At 47.1% G+C, this 24,440-nt stretch overlaps 2 protein-coding genes and 1 long non-coding RNA gene across 4 annotated transcripts; 2 read left to right on the plus strand and 1 right to left on the minus strand.

The window, feature by feature from the left end:
* The first annotated feature begins 2,327 nt into the window (after positions 1–2,327).
* LOC135817386 (uncharacterized) lies at positions 2,328–10,853 on the plus strand. Of its 2 annotated transcripts, none has more exons than XM_065330566.1 (6): positions 2,328–2,975; positions 3,401–4,270; positions 5,625–5,769; positions 7,220–7,433; positions 8,489–8,596; positions 9,272–10,853. In XM_065330566.1, the coding sequence occupies exons 1-6, from the start codon at positions 2,930–2,932 to the stop codon at positions 9,761–9,763; spliced, it is 1,875 nt and encodes a 624-aa protein (XP_065186638.1). In that variant the 5' UTR covers positions 2,328–2,929; the 3' UTR covers positions 9,764–10,853. The 2 variants fall into 2 exon arrangements, with proteins under 2 accessions (XP_065186638.1, XP_065186646.1); XM_065330574.1 differs by having other exon boundaries at positions 5,628–5,769.
* Positions 10,854–12,052: 1,199 nt separating this feature from the next.
* On the minus strand, positions 12,053–23,066 carry LOC135806894 (uncharacterized). The gene is made up of 2 exons (XM_065321058.1): positions 22,564–23,066; positions 12,053–14,081 (listed from the first exon to the last, which is right to left on the minus strand). The coding sequence occupies exons 1-2, from the start codon at positions 22,722–22,724 to the stop codon at positions 12,692–12,694; spliced, it is 1,551 nt and encodes a 516-aa protein (XP_065177130.1). The 5' UTR covers positions 22,725–23,066; the 3' UTR covers positions 12,053–12,691.
* Positions 16,422–18,255, plus strand: LOC135817404 (uncharacterized). Its single transcript, XR_010553538.1, has 2 exons — positions 16,422–17,003; positions 17,927–18,255. It is a non-coding gene; the product is annotated as an uncharacterized LOC135817404 (long non-coding RNA).
* Positions 23,067–24,440: the final 1,374 nt, after the last annotated feature.

The following is a 24,440-nucleotide window of genomic DNA, read 5'->3' on the forward strand; positions in this document are numbered from 1 at the left end:
GGATTGTGTTTACGGATGAAAACAGCTTCTAATACCTTCACGAAATCTACGAGCACGGTACAAAACAGTGAAGGATGAATCGTCATACACTGAGCGGCATTGGCTACTAGACAAGAGGTGTTTCTTAATTGCTGACCCTTTCGTTGTGCTCTCACCTTCAGTCTGGTCATCTTCATCTTGGTTGTCCAACTCACTCTCTTCATCACTGCTCACACCTTCTTCATCCTCTTCTTCTTCCATCTCGTCCTCTGCACCCGACGACAATCCCACGCTACTGCTCGCTGCCAGTCCATATCCGGTTGTAGATGCCATTACCAGCGCACGAGTCATGCTCCTTGTTACTGGTCTCCGTACCTGTGCTTGGCCGTTTCATTCGCATACACCTACACCCCACAGTTCCTCACTCTATCACATTCACCTGCTTCCACGCCTTCATTTCACTCACCTTTTGTAGTAGCTCACACCGTCGGAACACGCTCACATCTTTTCTTCTAATTTCTTCCGTCTTCTCTCCCACTTTAGTTTTGTTTTTCACACCTCACCTTGTATACTTCCCACTATCCTATAGACCTATAAGTAGTTTGTTTCTCCGTATAGCCTCTATTGTGAGACGATTTTTACCTGATGATAGTCTCAAGAAAATCGATTAGGAACATCAAGGAACATCAATTTTGATACATGTATTCTCATTCATCATTTCGTAATGTCCGCTTCACTTATACTATTAATCGCATTAATAAAGTTATTACGGAGGATTAGCAAGACGAAATTCGCGTTCGCGTTCGCAAACATTTTTCAGTTAGCGAACTGGATTGCAAACTAACGTGTTACTTTCGCATTTTTCGTTCGGAAAAGACAAGTAGTCGGAACACGAATCGCGGTTTCGTGTCAGGACAGTCATAAATTTACTACGCTATACTGTCTGCACACAATGGACGACGTGTCAACGTCATGCATGTGCGAAGTCTGTTTGCTAATCCTTCTCATAACGCGAATTCCGTCACTGAGTTCGACTTTCCTTGCAGAGCGAACGCGAACGCGAATTTCGTCTTGCTAATCCTCCGTAATAATATTATTAGGCCACCCTTTCTTTTTTCGTTGTTTAACGTCCGCGCCCGCGTACATGTACCTTTTTGCCTCAGACTGGAAAAAAAACAAAAAAGTAGTAGTACCAATAATATGCGAAGTTGTAAATACATGATTGTGTAGTTTCACAGTGTGCCGATCATGACCTTAAACTTATAATCTTGCCTCCCGGGCATGCCTTTGTCTTGTGTTCTTTTTCTTTTTTGTTGGCTTTTAAATATCGTACGGTGTGTGTCCTAGTAAAAATCCAGATGACATCTGGATTTTTACTAGGACACACACCGTACGATATCATGAATTCATTACATTGTAATGAATTCATGACATGCTAACTCCATGCTATGTACCTGTTTTGTTGGATTCATCAGGCATGTGCTCCAATGTACCATCAAAGAGTGTTGTTCTATGCCTGCAAGTGCCGTTAGACCCAGAAATATTGTATATACATGTATCACATGCTTTACTGGTCAAAATGTTTGATTGGGGTTTCCAGTTTTTGGAATGGGCTTTTGTTTTGTTTTCCGCCCTCCCGCATACCTTTTCGCGAAAAAAAGGACGTTAAATAAAGGGTGGCCTTAATTTTTAAAACAATAATGACTCACATTCCTGTAGTACTAGTAGTAGTAGTACTACTGGTAGACCTACATGTAAAGACAGTCATGCTACAAGTGGTAGTCCATGTACAGGAGGTCATGTTGATCTTCTAGAACTAGTGGTGGTAGTACAGTCGTCCCTCTCTAATCCGGCACTTTATAATCCAGCACCCTCGATAAACCAGCACAATTTTCAGTAGCCAAAATGTCCTCTTCATGCACATTGCAGCAGTAAATCAGATTTGTAAATCCAGCACCCTCCCTAATCCAGCAGATTTTCGTGGCACAAATGGTGCCGGATTATAGAGGGACCACTGTAGTAGGTCTACTGTCTGTAGTGTAGCTGGCGTTTAGAGCATCTACACGAGCTAGACCTCCGTGGTCGTCATCCCCTCTTCGCAACCATGTCGCACAGAAGTGGAGAACAAAGAGGCATCTTCGAGTTCTCGAGAGCCACTTTCCACCATTTGACGATGCAAGCCTGAGAGACGGATTCTCAGTACTGCACTTGGCCATGGCACGAAACATCAGCGCACGCTAGCGCTACTCCCTACCTGTGAGTGTCTGGTTACGAATGTAGGAAATATTTCAAGAACGCCAACTCTGTGGATCGACTTGGATGCTGGCACAGGCTGGTGCCGCTAGTTTCGACCTGTGGTCCGAAAGTATCTTGACTTGAGTCACTTTATGACTAGACGGAAACCCTGCCATTTATCACGGTGATGCTATCGTAGAGCTAGGCCGAGACGGAGCGCTGGCGATGATTCTGACTCTCAGTGAGTCGGTACATGTGTCGATTCAGACATCTCGTCAGCCTCAGGGTCTCTGCTAGCTGCTGTCCACGATGTGCTTTTCTCGCCTTGACTCGTGGCGACGACTTTCGACACAATTGGGTTGTCGCTGCAGCCACGAAGCTAGTCCGACGGGAGGCGGAGACGGCGTGTAGACGTACGCAGAGGATGGTGATGCAGAAACGAAATGAGTTACGGACGTAGCCGCTTTACATGTTGGCGTGACCCAGCCTTCACGTCTTTCCGGCGCACCGGCGCTAGCTAGCGGTGACTGTCTAGCCGGCCGTATGCGGCCGTGCTGACGGACTCGACAACCTGTAGATTTGAGTTCAGGTTACCGGAGCACGTGGTGCAGCCGCTAGCGCTGATGCGCTGGTTTCGGGAGTGGTGCGTAGATCTACGTGAGAAGTCGGAGCCAGTGCTCAGCTGTGTCGACGATACCACAGTCTACAGGCGATTATGACGCAGGAAAACATGGCTCTTTCTACAGTCATTGCCAGTATCCGTAAGTGCATCCAGGTGCTGACGAAATAATAATTTTCATGAACGGTGTGCAGGAATGACTATGTACGAAGGACCTCTGGTATGAGAGGAAATCGGACAATGGATATCCGGATGGCATCGTTATGGCACTTTTAGTGGCATTGGTGCAGCTATGTCAGACGGAAATTATTGAGGGGATGCTTGTGTATAAAAGCCCCCGACCCATGCGCCACTGGCTTCAGGCCTGGCATTGAATGTCAGCACGTACAAATTCGAAATCTTGTTTACAATTCCTTGATCAGGCAGAGCAGCTGGAGGGGAGAGGGGGGGGGGGGGGGTAGCTTGCACGCCGATGCACGTTGGTCACTGTGTGTGCACGCACGCGTCTGTGACTGTATGTGCATGTGCGTGCATATGTGGGTCTGTTTGGTCGTGTAATTATCACAGTAGTCAGCCCCCTGCTGCTGCTGATCACCAGCTCGATGGCCGGTGCGTCCATCAACCTGTCCACTGAAGTGTTTGCCGATATAGTGTACACTAACTGGAGTCCGTGCAGCGTGTGCTGCACACAGTACCGCGATGTGGTGACGGATGACGGAATGCCAGCCATACTGCCGGTGGGTGCCTTGCGACCGGAAGGCCGCCAGTACCGGCCCTGCACCGGACAGGCCTGCCCTCTTGACTGTGAGCTCAGTCTTTGGTCCAGCTGGACGCCGTGCACCTTTACACAGCCGTGGAAGAACCGCACCCGCCTCTTCGTCCATCCGTCTGATGCCCGGCAGCCGGACTGCGGTGCCAAGAAGACGATTGAACTGCAGCTGTGCGCCGAGGGGGATCTCGCTCGGTTTGAGTGCAGCGTCCAGGGCGAGTGGACGGAGTGGCAGGGCGAGTGTAACTGTGACTCCACCACGTTTCAATACCAACGGCGCACTCGAGAGTGTTTGTCCATACCCTCTAGCCCCGAGGCAGTGCAGATAAGACCCTGCATATCGGCCAACACGCCCGCTAGACTGCTGCCAACAGACTGTAATCGGCCGAACCTGTACAATTGCTTCCCGCACAACGCACCGCCATGGTCGGCCTGGTCTTGCGATGCCACTTGCGAAAGTACGCCCACCGCCGCTGAAGTTATGGGCACTGCCTCACGCAGGCGTGATATCGGCTTGATGCAGGTCGATAGCAGTGCCGCACGTGGAGACCTGGCCGTCTGCATTTGCCAACAACGACTGCAGACGGCTGTGTGTCGTATTCCATGCAACGGCACTGCAATTGCTACGAGAACTGTCGTGGCGCCGCCGATCACAACTACTATTCCACGTAAGAGGTCGTCAGACTTGGTGCCTTCCTTTATCATATTCATGTAATTACCGTTAAGTACCACAAGAGTGCCCCACCTGGATTTTACAGCCAGGGAAAGGAAAATTGTATTGCATAGTGCAACTAGGTCGGTATGGTGTGAGAACCTTAGTGTACTAAGGTCACGCTTAGACCATGTTCTTGTGTGGAGCTCGCATCCGCTCGAAGGTAAATTTTATACGGATTGCTTGGACAACGTGCAATGTGTGTGCAGGGCACATGCTGTGTGCCCTACAAACTGGACACCACCTACAAAACATGACCAGGAAAGGGAGTTGATGGTGGGGTGCTCTCGTGCTACATTACCATACTACAGTGTTGGTAGGCCCTGGCGGATACTGCTCGAGAATTTGATGGATTCTGCTTTTCAATATGCTCGCACTCTGCTCCAAAATAGCACTGATAATGCTTGAATTCTGCTCCAAAATAGCACTGATAATGCTTGAATTCTGCTCCAAAATAGCACTGATAATGCTTGAATTCTACTTCAGAAAAATGGAAAGAGTGGTATAGATTACCAATGTTGCAGATTCGGATAACGCCATACAGCATACATATACATATACATGTATTTCGCAGCATAAGTCATGTTCTACAAAACAGAAAAAATGTACAGAATTATCATTACTCAGCATGCAAATGCGCGGTATACCGGTAGTAGTCGCAAGGGCATAGTGAATTCTCACGAAAATCCCATATTTTCCAATAATAATTTTCCTAGTTTTCGCAAGAAAATGCTAGTTTTCTGCAAAACTTCCCCGGATTATGCTAGCGCAATGCTAGTTTCCAGAAAGAGCTAAACATGCTAGATATATGCTAGAATTATCCGCCGGGGCCTAAGTAATGGCGACTGAAATCCGACCCCCGCTCTGTGCACTCACATTGCAACTTGAAACCTAGCAAAGCATGACTGTGTAAACTACCGAAAAGAGAGCGCTAGAATCGGTGCTGCGCTCGAGCACGAAAACGAGGGGTCAGACGTCAGTCGCCACCACTGCAGTACTCTGAACACCTCCTCGCGGAAAGTAGCCAATGGCCAAACTGATTTGGTGAGCATATCAATACTATCATGCAGATGTATCCAGTGAGTAATGTGTACATGTACATGACACGGAGGCCAGGTTTCCATGACAACTATCACCATGGGCACATTGCAGGTGATCTTGGAATATAGAGTCCTTAGAGCGTTGACAGCCACAGTCCGATAAGTCCAACAGAGACATGTTGGGAGCTGGAAGATCTAATCAGAATGGCGTCCGAACGTTTGCTGTAATCTTTTTTTGCATGTTTCCATTGTCCTCCATAACCAATCCAGCAGATACTGATGGTGAGCCCGATGATGACCAAGCAGGTGATAGAGACAGCAGTAGTACCACCAGTCGGCTGTTCATTGGCGCTTCGGTCATTCTGGCGATTCTCCTCTTCGCCGCGTGTGCAGCTGTATCACACTTCTATAAAAGGTACTGGTTCTGGGCATCATATTGGACATCACACCAGGCTATGTGTGCACAAAGACTGTGTGGGTCACTGAACCTACAGTCCATTCATTGAAAATTGACACCCTAACTTTTTGGTGTCTCCCACACATAGTTGTAGATATCGTGAAACCAACAGTACATCATGCATTGTGTGAGCCGTGCAATTACTCCTTGCCACATTTGAGGCCAGAAAAGTCCAAGAACAGGAAAATAGAAATTCAGCCAGGTTTTACAAAATTGGGACAGATATGCCATGGCAAAATGTATGGAGAAGCAGATCCCAAACCCAGATTTTTGAGATTTAAAGTGGGGGTTTTGATCCTTAATTTGGCCCAAATCGGACTTTCAAAAGCCAGCGGGACTGTTTCCGATGAATAGACTGTAGCTAGAGGTTATCCAGCTGATGTCATAGGTCATGAATGTACTACCTTATCCACACGTTGAATCCATATTTGCCAATTTGGGGCAATTCGCCACATTTTGCATTCCATATACCGGTATGGGCGGCCAAAACAAGGAATATACACCTGGATATAGAATATTGCTAGCTCTTGCCGGTGTAAACGGTGTGAGAATCGTTGGACAAACTGCGTTATCCACATGACTTTGAGCGAACAAAAAATTAACATGTGAGTTGCAAAAACGATGGCCAACACTTAGAAGTGTTGCTATAATGTCTGTGTCACCGGGCATTTGCACCATTTGGCGCAAGGGAAAATTGGTGAACATCCACATGAAAGCAATAGCATCATGAAACTGTGAGTTTAGAAAAAAATTGAAGAAAAGAAAAAGGACCAAGGAACTACAAGTTACGCTATAATGTCCACTAACACCACCAGTTACTAAACAACCACCTCATGCGATAACATTGCACGACACTGACCGACGGTACTGACGTTCTACAACTAACTGGCTATCAGCTCTAGCACGTCTTGGATGCGCACGCTTTTCTTTCCTATAAATTTATCAGGTGTGCAAGTAAGAACTTAGAACTTTCCAATTTGGAAGGCTGTTGGTTTGCGCCTCCAAGACATATAAATAGAGCTTATCATCAGGTGGTTGAATGTCAGTATCACATCAGTGAGTATTGTGCTAGCTGTTACACCTTCTGACTACACAACATCTTACTACATCTTGCTTATAACTGCCGTTAGTGTTGGACACCAACTACGGATAACATGTAACATTTTGGTCCTGTCTTTTTAAATATGAATTTATCCTTGGCTCTCCATCCGAGTCCATTCTTAGAAAAAAATAGTAGAATTTATTATTTGGATAGGGAAGGCCCTACAGATGTTGTCGTCTTGTTACAGGGAACCCTAAGTGCTCGTTATAGAGTGAAACAAAGCAAACATCACTTTAAAAAATGAAGAATCCTTTCTTTTAAATGATCCTAGTGCCTCTCACACACCATAATGTCGATGTTTTGCAGGCACAAGCGAAGCCGTGAAGAGCTGACATCTCTTCTGGACATTTCACAGCCAGGAAGGGCGAGTACGGACGCCATGAACTCTCCGCAAGTCTCAGGCCAGCCACTTGACACTGCTGAGAACGCAACCGCCCAAGACGAATCGAGGCTGACAACTAGTATCCATGGCGGTGGTGATAGAGACGGGAAGATGGTTGCCGAGGTCTATATCAACCCGGTGAGTGCGTACTACTGGTCTGATCTGCACAGGATGGTTGGTGCTCATCTTTGTGCAATGGAGGACAGGAGAAAAGGATCTCACTGTCATCTAATGCATATCTCTACTGAAATGTGGAGAGAAAAGTCCAGTGGCCCCATTCAATAGGATTCTGATATCTGTAATTGACCCTTTTCCCGGTGGATGTTATCTGCACTTCATTTTGTATTTGGGTGCGCATGTGATCTCCGAGGGGTCTGCAAGGGTGTTTATGGTGGATCCTTTAATCATCCTTGCCATCTTGGTATGATAGCCATGCCCAGTGCAGAGATATGTGCACACACACACACACACACACAGCCCCAGGCACGCTGCTATCACCCATCCCCTTTGTCAGATATTTACACGGTGAATGTAAGTCGCCGTGTAGTCATGGGTGGACCCAATGAACAAAAAAGTAAAGTTCATAGGTTCATGTTGCCAGCTTCTATACAGTTGTGGGTTGAGAAACACCAGCCAAGAAACACCACCCAAGAAACACCACCCAAGACTTACTGGTAAAGTGAAGCCTAGATATGACTGTATTTGTAACCCGGGGCGGATCACTGACAGGAGAGAAATATTGCCTGCTGCGCAGCGCTTCCAGCATGCCAAGACCAATGCAGGTCAGCTAGTGACTGGCCCGCTGGAACCAGTCCGGGATATTATACACAAAGCATGAAAGACTTTGGTACGACCGGACCAATTGAAAACTCCTTCCGGCGGGCCTGAGTGACATGTCGTAAATGCAGATATTTCCCTTGGCCGCTGGAGTGCTAGTATGGCGCATGTAACATGTACACTAAAAGAATCACGGTTCGCGTGAGACTCGGCTGGAGGCCAAGTTTTCCACATCCGCAGGAACGCCACCACCCTCTATGGGTCAAGGCGCAGATGCAGCTCCTAAAGTGGCGGGAGGTGAGTAGATCAGACCCACCAAAGTGGTCAAAGACAGAAAATCCCATTCACTGCATCCATACACTATTATACACTGGTTTCTCTGTAATTTTGTATGTCTGTTTTCTCGGCGCCTGCAGCACTATCGATCGCCAATCAGATACCCCAGCTACCGAGACCAGTACTCTGACTCGTCGGCTACCGACCGCCTCAGTCAAATCTCAGATTTCAGGAATGCTACCGACAAGGTAGGCTATGTTGTGCAGCATCCATGCTCCGAGTACTTGTCTTGCATGTGACAACAGTGGACCCTGCCTTGGTGCTGCTCATGTTGGGGGCAGGGGTTTGCGCCGATGATATTGCTGGACAGAGATGATTGCAGTGGCAAATTTTCATTTTGTATTCTCTCTCTGAGTCTCCAGCCTCATCTCTCTTTTTCTCTTCTTTTCTCTCTCCGGCGCTCAATGGTTTTCACATAACATGAACCTCTGAACTACAGTAGTACAGTATTACCTGTGACTAGCGACCACCCGGCATTGGGGCCAGAGAAAGCGGTCTTTAGGGGCAGGTGGTCCTTAGTTAGAGGTCTGTACCGCACAACCATAATTATATGAATGTGAGACTGACCGTGCCTGGCGATGTTGTCTGTGGCACCAGGCTGGTCGCTAGTCACGGTGGTCTGTGGCACCAGGCTGGTCGCTAGTCACGGTGGTCTGTGGCACCAGGCTGGTCGCTAGTCACGGTGGTCTGTGGCACCAGGCTGGTCGCTAGTCACGGTGGTCTGTGGCACCAGGCTGGTCGCTAGTCACGGTGGTCTGTGGCACCAGGCTGGTCGCTAGTCACGGTGGTCTTTGCTTACAGGTTGTGCTGTACATGACTGTGTTTTCTGTTTCTGCTCTTTACTCTTATCTGGCTCCATGCAGACATCACATGATGGTCGGCCTCAGTTCATGCCGTCTACAGCGCACCCCACATCGGTCGCATCCCAAACTGACCAACGCCCGCAGCACTTCCACAGCGAGGACACGGACAGGCACGAGCGCCTGGAGATGACGATGATGTCGCCGGGAAAGCCACGACGTCGCCGCTTCATCTCTCGCTACATGGACAGCCGGGCACAAGGCCGCAGCGCCACTGCCATTTCCCCGAGGGCCATTGCGCAGAGCTGCAGCTGTCACATCGGCAGAGACGCTGCTGCTGCGGGGGCGGTGGCTATGCATGCTCCCAGCTGTTACTCCATGACCTCCAGCACGGACGAGCCAACGCAGCGCTATGTGACGTCCAGACGTCTATCACGCTTTCCCCGCCTGCATGCAAGACCAAAGCCTGAAGATACGAACCCCGCAGCTCAGCGGCGAGTCGACGAAACACTGTCCGAAAATGAAAACCGCCGCAGCCGCTCTTGGGATAAGTGACGGAGTTTCATTATTCATCACCGGCCATTGAATTTTAGCGTGTACGGTACACAGGGTGGTGATGTCATTACCGAGGTGTTGTCAAATGTAATCGGCTTTATGTGATGTCAACAGAGTGTTTTTCTCCAGCAAAGAAGACGGTTATTTGCCTTGCCTTCTGCTTGCGCCTTTCCCATTGTTTCAATTCGTCTTGTGGTCAAACACTTCAAACTACAGGTCAGACATGTTGAGTTTTAGATGGTGCAGTATAGCCATTATGTGTCACCACTCTTGAGAGCCCACCCCCCCCCCCCGCCATTTTAGACCCTTTGATTGGACACTTTACTTTGACCCATAATTGTCTATTTGTCTTACACAGCACTAAATACTCTGAGTATCTAAAAAGGAAAAATGTGGGCACAAGTTATGCAATCGAGTCCACCAACTAAGCAGATTTTGAACAGTCAGGCGTGCACAATCCATCATGAAACTAGATCAATCGCATAACTTGTGCCCACATTTTTCCATGTTACATTTTTTTCCTTGCGGCTCACCATCTGAGTTCTTATCTTAAAAGGGGGTGGTTGAAAAGAACATTCAGGCACCTTACACTTTGTAGGACTCTTGAACCCCCACGGCCAGACCGGCGTGTGCAGCGTGATAGCAATCGCCTACAGCAGTCAGCCAGAACAGCCGTAGTAGCCGCATGACGTGCTGCACATACACCGCAAGCTGGACTGAGCCTGCAAGTCTCATCAGTAGAGTAATTGATTGTTACCATGGTTACCCGGCACATGTACTAAGTATTTATATTGGCTTGCGCTGGACCATGCTAGACCACACGCGTTTGCGGAGTGATTTTCTGGCCACTGGTGTACTGTGACTACTTCACGCTTTGCTCTCAGTCTTTTTGCTCAGTCCCTTTTTCATGAACACCCATCACACAATGCGACCACTCAAAGAGCCTTCACTGTGACATCACAGTGTGGACGCTGTGTACAGGTGAACTCCTTATCTAGGGCTATTTGACTGGAAATAATATCCCTCGGTCCTAGTCCGAGGCTTCTGAGACAGGTGGTCACCTAATCAGAGTGGTCGCTTTGACAGCTAGCGTTTACTGTGTTCTGTCCGTCTCTGGTATGCACTGGCCGTTGCTGTATCGGTAACTGAACCCAGCAGAATGAACTGAAAAGAGGAGAGACGCGCGTATGTGATCAGATCATGATTGTTGAGAATTGCACCTGCAACCTCTCGAATGGAGTTTTACCACATACCCTGGCGCATACCCCTACGATGTACAAATGGGATCGACCTGTCACCACTTGAACACTACATACCTTGAGCCTTGAACATGCCCACTTGTCTTGTACCAGCTTGATCACCAAAACAATGAAAAAAAGTTTGACTTTAGGATAGGTTGGGATTTGAACTCACAACTTCATGGTCAGCAGACAGCATTCAAACCACAAGGCCAAAAAGGAAAGGATAAATCGTGGGTTTTGATAAAAAATCGATACAGGCTTCCTGGGCAAATTGTAAAAACCATGGGAAAAGGCCGGAAACCTGGTCGAAATTCTAGCTCCTTAGGGGCCGTCCAAGGTTACCAATAATATTTTCAAAACGAAATGTTTTCGTTTGGGGGTGGGTGGGTTTGATGGAGTTTCGTTTTGAAAATAATTATTGAATGTAGATGGAGAATGTCCAGTTACTTCTGGGTGTCGAAAATTGACATCAATATTTTATTGGAATTCGTTTTACCTGCAGAAAAGATGGGTGGGTGGGTGGGGGCTGAAAAATACTAAAACTTTTCGTTTTGTAAAAACAATCGGTAACCCCGGACGGCCCCTTAGCGGTTGGTCCAATTGTTCCGAAACCTTCACAGACAATTTGCCGTGTGCTAACAAGCCATTCTATGTACTTTGTTGTCCAAATTTCCCTTATCTTCATACTTTTTAAGACTCAAACCTGATTGTAAATCTTTTTGAAACAGACTGTGTTGTAGGAGTTGACTACAACTGGGTGTGTGTACCCTGTATCCTGCTTACAGTGTAGAATGGCATGGCACTGATGTAAACATGTTCTCCCTCGCTCCTTTTGAAACTCCAGAGCCTGATTTCTTCTCGTTAGGTGGGATGTTACTCAGATCAGGGCAGCCAGGTGCTAAGCTCACCCATTGTTGTTTGACTTCAGCCACCAGCCACCGGTCTCATTCTAGTGTCCATCTCTCAATGTCACTGAGCCCCCCCCCCCCCCCACCACCATCAACACACACTTAAAAAATGAAGACGCAGTGATGTCTACCACCCTGTGGGGCAGCACAGCACAGCGTCTGAGAGCCGATGATCAAGACTGTAAAAAAAAGGCACTTTGAAAATACTGAAGCATTTTTAGATCAAGTTTTGAGAATAAGTGAAAGTCGCTACCTAACAAAGAATGCCTATTGAGACAGCAGAGTTGTGTTACATGAGCACAGCATTACTGATGGACCAATTAATAATGAATATTATAAATAAATAAATAAAGTAAAAATTGATGCAACGTCTGTTGCAAACTAGGCAAGGAAGGTTTCTATGAGTGTGCGATCTCGTGGTTATTTGTTATAGTGATCAAGCTAGCAGACAGACAGGGAGACAAGCTGGCAGACAAGCTGGCAGACAGACAGACAGGCAAATTGGCAGAAAGACAGACATACAGGCAGATAAACTGGCAGAAAGACCGACAGGCAGACAGACAGACGGCAGACAAACTGGCAGAAAGACAGATTGATGGACAGACAGGCAGAGTGTCCAGTGCCAGAAGTATTACTAACACATAGACCATGATCGAGAAGTACAAAGAAGGCACAGGCTGCGTACAGACCAGTCGAGGACTATGTAATTCCTCTGCAACACAGGACCAGGGTGTGTGTATAGCTTGCCATACAAATACATGCAGTCATTATTGTGAGGACTACAGGTGAGATGGCGGAGGAGGTAGGTCAAGCTCAAAAGAGGAGGCAAGAAACCTGCGCCGCTCTGCCAAATCACTCGAAACGTTGGCTTTCACTTGTTGCGGAACTCCCAGGTCACCATTTCTTGCATCGACTTCCCTTTTGACAGATTGGGCAAAGCTTCCCCTGTGCGACTGGGCGTTGCTTTCCCTTCGTAGCTGGGCGAAAGTTCCCCTGCGTGACCCAGAACTTGGCGTGCCGGATGTAGCAGTTTCTGCCGCCGGGTTCATACTGGGCCGACGATCAGGCACCGGCACCGGCCTCAGGAATGATCTAAAGTTTACTTGATGCTCGCTACTTGTCGTACTGTTGCCGGTGGAACTGGCATCGGCAATGCGTGTAGCAGGGTGGTCAGAACGGCGAGTAGCAACCAACGAAGGGGCAGGAGCCACAGCAACTTGGGGGGTAGCAGTGGCGGCTGCCTTTGAAGAATTAGAAGACTTCCTTGACTTGATCGACGCGGCCAGGTTCCTACGCCAAGATGGTGGCGAGGCTTTGACCGGACTGTCTCGAGGAGCTGGCAAACCCTTTCGCACGGCGGCAGGTTCATCTAGCGAGGTAGAAAAGCCGTTGGTGGCAGCGATGAATGTGTTGCTGCTAGTAGCCGAGACCCCCTGTCTGCCGCTCTTGCCCACTGGTGCACGTGGAAAGTGCATTGTATAGCTAGTCGACACATCATGCAATGGAGTCGTTAGGTCCTCCGACAAGTCCACAGTGGTGGACTGGCTCCTGCGATCGTACGGTATGGACCGTTCCGATCTTTCTGACCGTGTGGAGCGGTCAGATCTTTCCGATCTCATGGAGATAGATTTTCTAGGGAGACTGCCCCCAAACCTCCAGCCAAGTGAACTCTTCTTTGAAGGTGTTCTTGCACAGCCAGCCTCGGAAGTGACCTCCGGAGAATATTGCTGAGAGGGCACGTCGCTTGCTGGCAGACCTCTTGGAATAGAATTCCTAGCTCCAGTCCACTCGACGTAGGACTCCTGCGGATCGTCCTCGTCTGAATCGCTGTTCACGCTAGTCCAGGTGTCCACCTGGGTGGCCTGTCTGGTCATGTGGCGATGAGTCGCTCCGCCTGTCTGCGACATATCCACGCCTTGCGGTGCCCACTTGCCCGCGTCACCATCTTCGTCGGACGAGCCTGCCGGAGTCACCTTGCCACGTTCAATTTGGTGCGCCTGGTAGATTTCAAGCTCGGCTGCCAGATCTCTCCAGGGGTCTTGATTTCCAATGTTCATTGTAAATACGTCATCGTCATCGTCGCCCACAACGCTATCTGAGCTCTTGCCGCGATGGCGCCAGCCATTGCGCTTCGGGCCAAACGCCATGGTGTTGAGTCGGGCATGTTGACTGCAGGAACGCACACACACACACACATGTGCACACACACACACACACATACACATGCACACACACACACACACACACACATGCACAAACATGCATGCACACACACACACACACTACTGAACATCGACACACACACACACACATGCACACATACAGGCAGGCCACACAGTATCCATTTCATTACAGCTGAGTCAGCGATTCCCGGCATGGCACCATTCCAGAAAAGTCACATACAGTCAACTTCGCTTATAACGACTCTCGGCGGGGCATCAGAAAAGTGTCTTATTCGTGATGTGTCGCTATACCCGAAGTCTCATTACATGTGTTACAGTTAGATGGGACTTTGCTCTGGGCATGAAAATCCTGTAGTTATTCGCGAATAGTCATTATATCCGCAGTCGTTATTAGCGAAGTTGACTGCAATCGAAATACTGGGAGTACCAGGGTGCAAAAACTTGTTTAACTCGGATACTGAGCCAGTACATATAATTAAAATAGAAGAAATCACACATGGGAACGAGTTATGAAGCAAATATCCAACTATTAGAGCTAGATCTCAGGTCGTTGAATGTCTCAGCAGCCTGTCAGTTTTGTGCCCTGTTATCGCACTTTCTGACTGCTTATTATCTTGTTACAGTCGTGGATAGTTGCTTCATAACTCCTTTCCATGTGATTTCTTCTATTTTAACTAATATTTGTGTTAAAGTTTAATACACTGAAATCCCATCATGTACAGTTGTCGCAAAAGAAATCCGACCTTGCAATCTTGTACAACGCTATGAAAAGTACTTTTCAAAAGTTCTCCATCTGGTACACAAACTGGCACGGCTCTTTCAAGATCAGTTTTAATTCCCGTAGCTATGCAGAAGACGTTACTTCAGTAACGTCTGGCGCTAGCCAGGGTCCACACAGCTTTAATTTGGTGTTTGTTTGTTTGTGTGTTTGTGTCACGCCTGGCGCTATCCCGTATCTGTCCCGTACCGTACCGTACCATCAAACACAGCTGGCCACATACAGCTGGCCGCAATATTCAAATAGGGCTTTCAAACGCAAGATCATAACGTGAAGCAACTTGGAAGAATGAGTATGAATGCAAAGTGTATGGGGGATTGCATGTAGCTAGCGATAGTGCGGGTTCGAATCCCAGGTTATGCCTAAAAAATAGGAGAATTGAAAATTTATAACATCCCTATGCTTTTTTTGCCTAGGTCATCAAGGCGGTAGACGGTGTCGTATTACCCTCGACCGTACCTGTCCCATACCTGTCCCGTACCGTGCCATCAAAGACGGCTGGCCACAATGAATATTCAAATAGGGCTTTCAAATGCAAGATCATAACGTGAAGCAACTTGGAAGAATTAGTATATATGCGAAATGTATCGGGGGATGCATGCAGGGCGATAGTGCGGGTTTGAATCCCAGGTTAGGCCACACCAAGTTATTTCATTGTTTCTCGTCACCTGAAAATCTCAAAAGGAATGCGGGCGGGCGGAAAAAAAACAAAATAGGGTTTGAAAAACAAAAACTGCTATTTACACTACAAAGGCCCAATTTATGACCTAAAATCAGACTATACACCACGCGTGACAGTCAATTGCAACATACAGCCAGAAAACCAGGCTCCTGCACCGGCCTCTGGTGAGGAAGTCCAGTGTTGCATGTTATTTAAATAGGAAAGAAAGCAAACCAAAGTTATTATACAAGGGGTACATAAAAGAACAGCCAAGTGCGCGCTTGTGCTAAAATTTAAAACAGAAACCTTATGGGATAAGGCATGGCATGACATGACAAGTCCAGACAATGAATACAGCAGGCTCCAATGACAATGGAGCGAACAGCAAAAGCAAAAGTCGTCCTTCGGTTCGTGCACTAGCACTGCACTCCAGATTTGACGCCGCGCGTACTTTTACAACGCCTTTTTATGCGTGTTTACCGGGACGCGAGATTTTTTTTTTGGTCCAATCCTCAAGAAAGGTACGCGCGCGGTGACGAGAAACAATGAAAAAACTTGGTGTGGCCTTATGAAATAAAATAAAGGAAAAATTTATATAAATAATCTACGTGGAGATAATAATTTTAATATAGCTATGAATAGGATGAAGGCCGCAGACATCACGCAACTACGTTAATTGTTTGACATGTATTTACTGTGTATTTTATAACAAAAATATTATTGAAAACCCATAATCGATTTTCTTAAAGGGGAACTCCACGAAAAAATGAAACTTCGATAGCCTGTAGAGTTTCGGGCGCTGAGTCGAATGGTCTTGGTCCGAAGTCTCTACGACGAAGCGTTCTTGAGATATTAATTTTCACTTTGAAATTGCAAAAACGGGGGCCGCGCCCTGACGTCATGCGGCCATTTGGTTACATCATCACGGGCTGCCTACGTCATTGTGGCAAAGTCGTTTCTCTTCGCCAGTCTACAAGCACTAATTTTAGTTGGTATTTCAAGGGAAGATGGGCGATTCCGAACAATCCTCTGTCCCCAGCAATGAAGGCAGCGATGCTGAGGCCAGTGAGGACGACCAACAGCCCACCGCCGCGTATGGTTGGGGCAGGGAGCCCAGATACTCTGCTGAGGAGCTGCCATCGCGTGTAACAAATGTGGAGGAAGAAGATGCGTCAGCAGCTGCGTCCGACAGAAGACGAGTAGCTTGGCCACCAGAATCTCGATTCGTTTGGGACTCCGACTGGTGCGAGCGTGGACAAAAGTGTATAGCCATGCCCAGCCCGCGGGAATGATTTTGCTGGTAGGATGCTGCCGTCGCTGTCGACAAGACGGCCCAAGGTTTCTTGCGTAGCGGACCTCGCAGATTACGAGATCGTATCCTTGCATTAGGCTGTGCTCATCACTGCTCTTCGAGGTTATCTCGACATGCAGAAGCCGCCAATGCCAGTGACAGAAGAGTCTGACATTAGGTAAGCCTCAATTTAATAGTTTGCCTTGACTTGTCTTGTGAGGATCGCGTATCAGCATGATACACTTATTCTTATTTTTTGGGGGAAATTTATTGTTGTCAGGCGCACTACAGTAGGCGTCGCACAAGAAAGACATTGTACTGGTAGTTATCACAAGTTTCATGCATGACACAAACAAATTTCTCTTTGCTCCGAGTATGTCTTGACTTATCTTGTGAGGATCGATGCGCGTAATGTTTTGTGTGTAACTAATTATTGTTGTCAGGCATAGCACGAACAACGTTGTTCTGTACTATAGACCGTGCTATCACAAGTTTTCATGCATGACTCACATTTGTCTTTGTCATTTTCCCTTGGATTGGTACAAGATCTACAAAGTATGGTAGGTAGTGTTCTGTTGGTGAAGAGAGCACTGCACACAGTTTATGAGCACCATGGGTGCATTAATTTTGATCACACCCGAACCCATACTTTATCGTTTCAAGCGATAGACTTTGTCAATAAACTCGTTTTCTAGTATACCATGGCATGCAACGTACAAGCGTGGGGTCAAGAAAGCGTACACCAAAATAATGCACAAATTCTGGCAGGAGAGTAAGAAATCTGTACTTTCTGACCAAGACATCTCTGTACTAGTAGGTAATCAAACGCGTCCTAATCAGTATTCATCCCCCAGATCATTGGAATTCAATTTGAAATCAGCAATTATGGTAAATTCTACAAGACCCTCCATCTTTGTACCAGTGGCCACTAAATTAGTATGGCGCGCGCACTGAAAGTGCAGGTAGGTACCGGTAGGTGCAATACAGCGCATATGTAGAGTAAATGAGTATTTGACTATAATAATTATTACGGTACAGCAATGTGGTATGTGTACAAGCACTCATCATACACATTCCATATGATATTCTGTGTTTGTGTAGATCTCTACGCTATGCGGCACACAGGCAGTACACACTATGTACACGGCAAATTGGGCAAGCACGTTCGTTGTCGTCTTCCAGCCTGCGTTGTGAATACCATCAGGCAAAGATATCCAAATCCTGCACCACCTCAGCCTTCTCAGGAGGCTTCCACCTGGAATTTGGCAGGGAAACACGCTTCTCCAAGGCAGGAACATGGAGGTTGCCATTTGCAACCGCTACCACCTCACACATGAGCTTGTCAACATACTCATAGCTCTTTCTGTCGTATAATTTTCTATTTGGCCACAGTCTTCTTTATGCTTTGAGAACTGGACTTTATACCTTCCTATCGCGGTCTTTTTGGTTGTGCTGTGGCGACGGTTGACATTGACGTCGTCAAGAGCTGCGAGATGTGCGTGTCCAATCATCCCCAGAATTGAGAAACGAATGCGTTTGAGAATGTAGTTTGGCACGACACTGTGATATACCTGCATGGCAAAAAGAATGTGGAGAAAACACACTTGCTTAGACAATATACTGCTGTATGAGAAAATGGAAACTTCACCGTACAGGACGACTCTTGTTCTCAATTGCATTGTTCGTTTCATTCCCTGTGTTGCCCATAAGAGACGGGAGCAAAAATGTTGCAGCAGATGTTTGTTGTCTTCTGGCGTGGAGTGGCGGCGTCATTAGATGTACACATAGTCATTTCACTAAGTATACCACTACTACAGCATATGTACTATCCTTAGGCTAGCGTGCGTGCGAGTGAGTTTGAGTATGTGGGTGCGTATGTGTGTGTGTTGTTGTGTTTGTGTGTGTGCACGCACACGCACGCGCGCGCGCATGTGGGTGATGGTGTGAGTGCATGTGTATAATATGTGTAGTTCCCACTGTATTCCTTGCACAATAGGTCTTCACTTACTTTTCTTTCGCATACAACCAGAACCCATTCCTTGTTCGAAATTAGATTTTTTTGGCCTGGTGATCCCGCAAGCGTGGAACTCGGAGTGTAATATATTTTTGTTTCACTTTACTTGCACTATTCCAAGGCTGTCCAGACTTCTAACAACTGCTCTGAGTGATATGGTATTCATGCAACCATGCCTAGAAGTAGGGTAGCTGTTATAAATAGAGACATATCCACGCAATCAACTTACACTGGTTCAGTTTGGCAGGATTGGTGAGACAGTTCGTCGTGCATACTGCCTGCACATCGCAAGCAAACAGTTCTGTAACCTTCGTACTTGCTGGGGGTCTGTCTGTTTGCGTCCCAGTTGATGACAGATGTGCACAGTTTGAGTACTGGTATGCGCAAAGTTACTGGGGTAATATCGTTCATCATATAGCTGCAGTCGGAGTTGATGGGGTGATGTACTCTTCTGATCCTGATGGGACGTATCTCGCCCTGCTTTCTCAGTTGCAGCTTGTTGAGTTCGCTTTGCTGGAGGCTCACGGTTCGGAGGGCACTGGTACACTGATGAGGGCTTTCCTGGACGGCGTACTCGTCAAAACTCAGCTCTCAAGTCCCTCTGGATCATAAATGCAGCGAGCAAACATAGCTCGTGCTGCGAAAATAGGCTTGAAATTTTCACGACGCATTGCAACATCTCGGCGCTTTGCCAGGTCTCCATCCTTTGGGAATTTGAGAAAACTAACCCCAGGAGGATGATGTGATACTGGCACAATCAACAACACAACAATTTGGCATTGCAGCGGCTCAGGCGACTTGGCAAACTACTTTCTGAAGTGACTTTCGTCCTGAAGAAAGTGAGATTCAAAATCCAAGTATTTTCGCACATTGCCACAATGACGTCACACATACATTGGTATGGGGCGTGGCTAAAATTGAAATATCTCAAGAACGCTTTCTCGTAGAGACTTCGGACCAAGACCATTCGACTCAGCGCCCGAAACTCTACAGGCTATCAAATTTTCATTTTTTCGTGGAGTTCCCCTTTAACTTCAGTTTCTTTGGTTGTATCCTTAGTTCCGTATTTTTCCCACTGATGATAGGAACAAGAAAATCGATTATGGGCTTTCAATAATATTTTTGTTATAAAATACACAGTAAATAAATGTCAAACAAGTAACGTACTTGCGTGATGTCTGCGGCCTTCATGCTATTCATAGCTATATTAAAAATTTATATGAATTTATAACATCCGTATGCTTTTTTTGTCTAGGTCATCAAGGCAAAAAAGCATAGCGTAGGGCCCTGAGCTTCCAAGCTCTCTCGTTCGGTGTACAAACTGGTGCAGCCCTTGTACAGTCGAGTTCAGATCAAGGCACATTGACCAGCAAACCACGCTGCACCTTTGATTGAAGCACACTACAGTACGGTCGGGCGCCGAAGAACAGAGCGCTGAAGAACGGCTAGAATTTCATCAAGCACAGCATACCAATGTATACATGGTGGCTCAACTGCCCATAGACTGCAATACATGAAAATAAGAACGGTCTAGGCTAGGAGTCTGACCCCCCCCCCCCCCCCCCCAGTTCTTCGGCAACCGACAGTACTGTACCGTATTCCGTGAGTGTGCGAAATCTTTGTCAACAATGCCTACCGGTACACCGTATTATCTCTAATATAAGCACGGTCCTTTATTTTTTCAATGTACCTCCGCCCCGTGCTATTAATGGAGACGTTCCTTTATTGGAGACTGTTCCATTATTATTTCAACCTCATTTCAGAGGCTTGTTGCCATGCCAAATTCATGTCAGACACACACATTTCAGGGTTTTTTTTCGCCGGTACAGATAATGAATTTACACAGTGTGCTTATAATGGAGACTGAGCACTTTATTTTTTGAATGCCGCCCCAAGGTGTTCTATTATTGGAGACGTGCTATTATTGGAGACTGTGCTTATATTAGAGATAATACGGTATTGACTGTGTGTGGCAGCACGGGCATTTTGGCAACAAGTACGTGTTGTCAGTACACTCCTGCCGCAGTTATCCTGACACCGGAGTTATGGGCACTTTGGTCCGCCAGGCACCCTTGCGACGAGTTCTAGTGAACGTATTTCTACACTTTTGACACTTTGTAGGAACGTGTTTTCTCCCCACACCGCGTACCGGAGCTCGCGCTGTCTCGCCGACTTGATTTGACACTTGACTGACTCACGACAGCCATCCAGGGCGCACAAAAAGTCCCTGGAGACTTCGGCTTGGGAAACCTGCAAGAAAGCACCACTCCCCGCTCAGTAAGCAGTATTATAATGAAGGGTGAATTCCCCAAAAATGTATAATATTATTATACATTTTCGGGAAATTCACCCTTCATCAGTTGAGCTTGAATAGGCTGAGAAAGATAGTGCCTGAAGAGCACCACTTATAATTATAGTGCTCCCCAGGCCAAACCTTCACCAGGAATACAAACTCACAGAGACTCTCCGTTTCCAGCGCGACAAACACCTCATGAACACCAGATAGCACCGTGAGTCAGTGTCGCTCCTGGACGGCGAGAACAGACGTTGCGGACCATCGGTTCTTCACAACGTTGTCACCTCCAAACCAGCTAGTCGCAAGCCAGCAGTAGGAAATAGTGCTAGCCACTTCGGCAATGATTTTATAGGATAGTGTCCTGGAGCGACAGTGACTCACGCTAACGAGGTGTTTGTCGCGCTGGAAACGGAGCGTTTCTGTAAGTTTGTATCCCTGGTGATGTTTGTGCCTGGAGAGCACTATGATACTTATAAGTGGTGCTTTTCAGGCACAATCTTCCTCAGCCTACTCGAGCTCATCTGAGGAAGAGTGAATTCCCCGAAACACTGTGTATTGAACAGGAAGTGGTGCTTTCTTGCAGGTTTGCCGAGTGGACGGTTCGATGGACTTCCCGTGTGCTCTGGATGGCAGTCATGAGTCAGTCAAGTGTAAAGTCGGCGGAAAAGCATAAGCTCCAGTGTGGGGAGAAAAGCAAACACTTTCCTATAAAATGACCGCCGAAGTCGCTACCCTTATTTCGTTTTGTCACTTTGTGTGGAAACTGGAAATAGTGACGTAATATGCCACAACTCTGGTCTTTCCCCATCAAAACATTACGACCGTGATTCAGATCGAGTTAGAGACATTTCAAAGCTGTGGGCAGTTCCCGGTCCCGGACTACTCGGATAAGAGGTAGGAGTGTACATATTAATAAGAATGTCTGGATAACTGAGAAGTTTCATTCCAGCAATCAGCGGGTTTGAATTAGCAAGGCTCCACTTGTAGTGGTAGAACATGCCATAGCTTACATGGAAGCGTCTCAAGTCCTCTACAGTACTACACATGCACTGATCCAGACCACAGTGCACTGCAACTGTATGTACATGTATGTGCATGTGCGACTGGACAAATGAAGCCAGCAGCATTGAAACGCCCGTGCAACTGAACAGTAGATGATAACTCTTCTGTTTGCAACTGCAGCCTAATGAAGTAGATGATTCTGTGTTGTGAACGACTGGTATGTCCGTGCTGTGCAGCCCTGTCCTGGATCCCGCGCTGTACTGTAGACCCCTCTACCACCAATGGCACCATGGCCACAAAGCGACAGTAAATGAACCAGATATCGCCGAGCGCGCACCGCCACGGCCACCGGAATGTATCCGAACGAGAGCACACATTCTAAGTATTCCTAATAGAGAGCTGGACTGTCACTTATGTCCGACTCACCTCTTTATGGGCCGAAAAGCCTTCGGGTTGCACAGCTTGCAAAATCCGATTAACAGTACAAACAGCAAGGTCACGCCAAGCGCAATGCAAATAATGAACCAGGAAGACACCAGGAAGCCACTATTTGGAGTAATCGGAGGCACTGTTGTTGGCTGACTCATCCCTGCGTGGTTTCTTCCCAACTCCTTCAAGCTGTCAGTTGGCAAACGGAAGTTTATATCTCCGAGAACATTCTGCGGATGCAATTCTCCAGCTGCTATTACAAAGGCAAGATAATTTTGGTTTGCTCATTCCCACTCTGAGAGCTCTTAGATTTTCGGACGAAGCCTCTAGCGAAAACAAACTGCAAAAAGCCAATGCGTAGGGCAGAAGTGTTGATTTTCGTTGTTTCGTTTTGTGTTTGCACTTTCCTGTTTCTCCTTTCACCAGTTCGGGTTTGGAAGAGTCGTGACACAGTGAAAAGTCCGTTTATGGCGCTGACACCGCGTGGAACGCGCGAAGTGCCATGCAACTACCGTACAACCTCACTTGGACTGGTACGTCGTTATCACGGTATGGTGTAAGCATCTACTGCACAACGCATGCGTGAGTCTGTCATAATGATTATGTACATGCGCATATGCATATGCACTCAGTGCAAGCTGACCTGGCGCATAGCATGGCCAGCATGGCCAGCATGGCCTGGATCACCCGGTACGCATAACGGTACTACCGTGTGGCGATACAACAAAAAAAAAAAGCCAAGCCCAAGGACATGCATTATGATCAAGAGCAGGGAGTCGTAAAATGGTATTTTACGACTCCCTGATCAAGAGTACAATCATAACCCCGGGGTTACCGGTACGAGGTGATTCGTAATTTTTTAACATTGCGTCATTTCTTAACAAATCGGTAAAATATCTCATTGCCAGCGCCTGCAAAAAGTCACGTCAAATTTCTTTTTGCCATTGCCATTGTCAATGTTCTGTCAAGTTCGCCTCCAAAATTGAGACTGATATTCCTTCAGGAAGTGACATTGCAAGAGCTTTCAGTCTGCATGTGCGCGATGTTTACGGTAAAATAGAGTATAAGAGAGTCATAGCCGCTGGTTTCAACCTCCAGTGACAATATAATTTAGCTGAAAAGGAAGCATATGATAGATACATACTGGAAACGACGCCTGGGAAGGAGGAATGGGGTGTGTTGGCCCTGGTAATGGCCAAACATTGGCAATTACTGAATTTGCTAACAGATGTTGGTCACAATTGCATATAAAATCAGGGTGATACACCTACTGCTATGCAAGCTTGAATGGCTTGTATTAGGATCAACATGATCTTGATCCAGTCTTGCTGGACCATCCTGGATACGTAGGGTCTCTTTCTATTGAAAATTGACTTGAAATTGTGCTGCTAAGGCCTATCACCATGATGTTAAGAAATGACCACAACAAATAATATGCGGAAAAATTGCCATTTTTCAACTGCCCCCTGCTTCCCAACACCAAGGATTATGTGCATAAACAACCCACCATTGCAATCTAAGGACATCAGTATTACATTTTTGGAGGAAGAAATGGAAAGATTCGCACCTCGAACCCTACGGAAGGCTTTTTTACTTTCGTGTTAAATAATGACGAATCACCTCGTACATGTATGCAGTCTTGGTAAGATGATTGATCACTGCTCCAAGCTTCCGACGCCAAAACGGGAGCCCGGGTTGGAAACACTAACAGTTACAGGGAGTATAAAAAGCTCTCTGATTGGCACAATGCTGGTACACTGTATTGTACTACTCTCTGATTGGAACCAGGCTGGGGCTGGGGAGCAGTATGGCACAGTGCGTACTACTCTCTGATTGGAACCAGGCTGGGGCTGGGGAGCAGTATGGCACAGTGC

Source organism: Sycon ciliatum, chromosome 1 (genome assembly GCF_964019385.1).
Source record: "Sycon ciliatum chromosome 1, ocSycCili1.1, whole genome shotgun sequence".
Classification (NCBI taxonomy): Eukaryota; Metazoa; Porifera; class Calcarea; order Leucosolenida; family Sycettidae; genus Sycon; species Sycon ciliatum.

Bases quoted from the DNA above. Each gene is read 5' to 3' on its own strand.
- LOC135817386 (XM_065330566.1), top strand. From the start codon at position 2,930: ATGACGCAGGAAAACATGGCTCTTTCTACAGTCATTGCCAGTATCC. The intron at 4,271-5,624 runs GTAAGAGGTCGT...TAACCAATCCAG, and splicing joins GATCACAACTACTATTCCAC to CAGATACTGATGGTGAGCCC. The intron at 5,770-7,219 runs GTACTGGTTCTG...GATGTTTTGCAG, and splicing joins GTATCACACTTCTATAAAAG to GCACAAGCGAAGCCGTGAAG.
- LOC135806894 (XM_065321058.1), bottom strand. From the start codon at position 22,724: ATGAGTCAGCCAACAACAGTGCCTCCGATTACTCCAAATAGTGGCTTC. The intron at 14,082-22,563 runs GTGAGTCGGACA...GCGTTCCTGCAG, and splicing joins GCTTTTCGGCCCATAAAGAG to TCAACATGCCCGACTCAACA.